At 62.5% G+C, this 453-nt stretch overlaps 1 protein-coding gene across 1 annotated transcript in view; it reads left to right on the plus strand.

Annotated features, from left to right (window-relative positions):
* Positions 1-453, plus strand: part of LOC119588312 (junctophilin-1-like) — a gene marked incomplete in the record, with an annotated part of 23,032 nt that overhangs the window by 3,680 nt on the left and 18,899 nt on the right. The window contains 1 exon segment of the mRNA XM_037937003.1: positions 30-205. Coding sequence (XP_037792931.1) covers positions 30-205 — 176 coding nt within the window.

Raw genomic sequence — 453 nt, forward strand, 5'->3', positions numbered from 1 at the left:
GCACTCACGACCTTCTCTCTCTCCCGCAGGAACCTACAAAGGGCAGTGGCTGCGCGGCCTCCGCCATGGCTACGGCGTGCGCACCTCCGCCCAGTTCGGCCAGGCCTCCGTCAGCAGACCGAGGGCGAACAACAGAGGCTCCACGACCTCCCTGCGCTCTGACGGCGCCGGCGACCCGCTCGCGGATAGAGATCTAAGGTCAAATGTTTGGGGGTGGTGGGTGGGGGTTGTTGTGGTAGGAGGGTAGATAGAGAGGGGGATAGAGGGGTGGGGTGTTGGGTTTGGGGTGTAAAGGAGGGTCAAGTGACGAGGTGGGGTGTGTGTGTGGAGTGGTTGGGGGGGGACAGAGGGTGGAAGGAAGGTGTGGGGTGAGGACGTGGATAGTGGTTTAAAGGTGTGGGAGGGAGGGAAAGAGGGGGTAATAAGGGCAAGGAGAGGGTTGGAGGGGGTTGG

This window comes from Penaeus monodon, chromosome 23 (genome assembly GCF_015228065.2).
Source record: "Penaeus monodon isolate SGIC_2016 chromosome 23, NSTDA_Pmon_1, whole genome shotgun sequence".
In the NCBI taxonomy this organism is placed as follows: Eukaryota; Metazoa; Arthropoda; class Malacostraca; order Decapoda; family Penaeidae; genus Penaeus; species Penaeus monodon.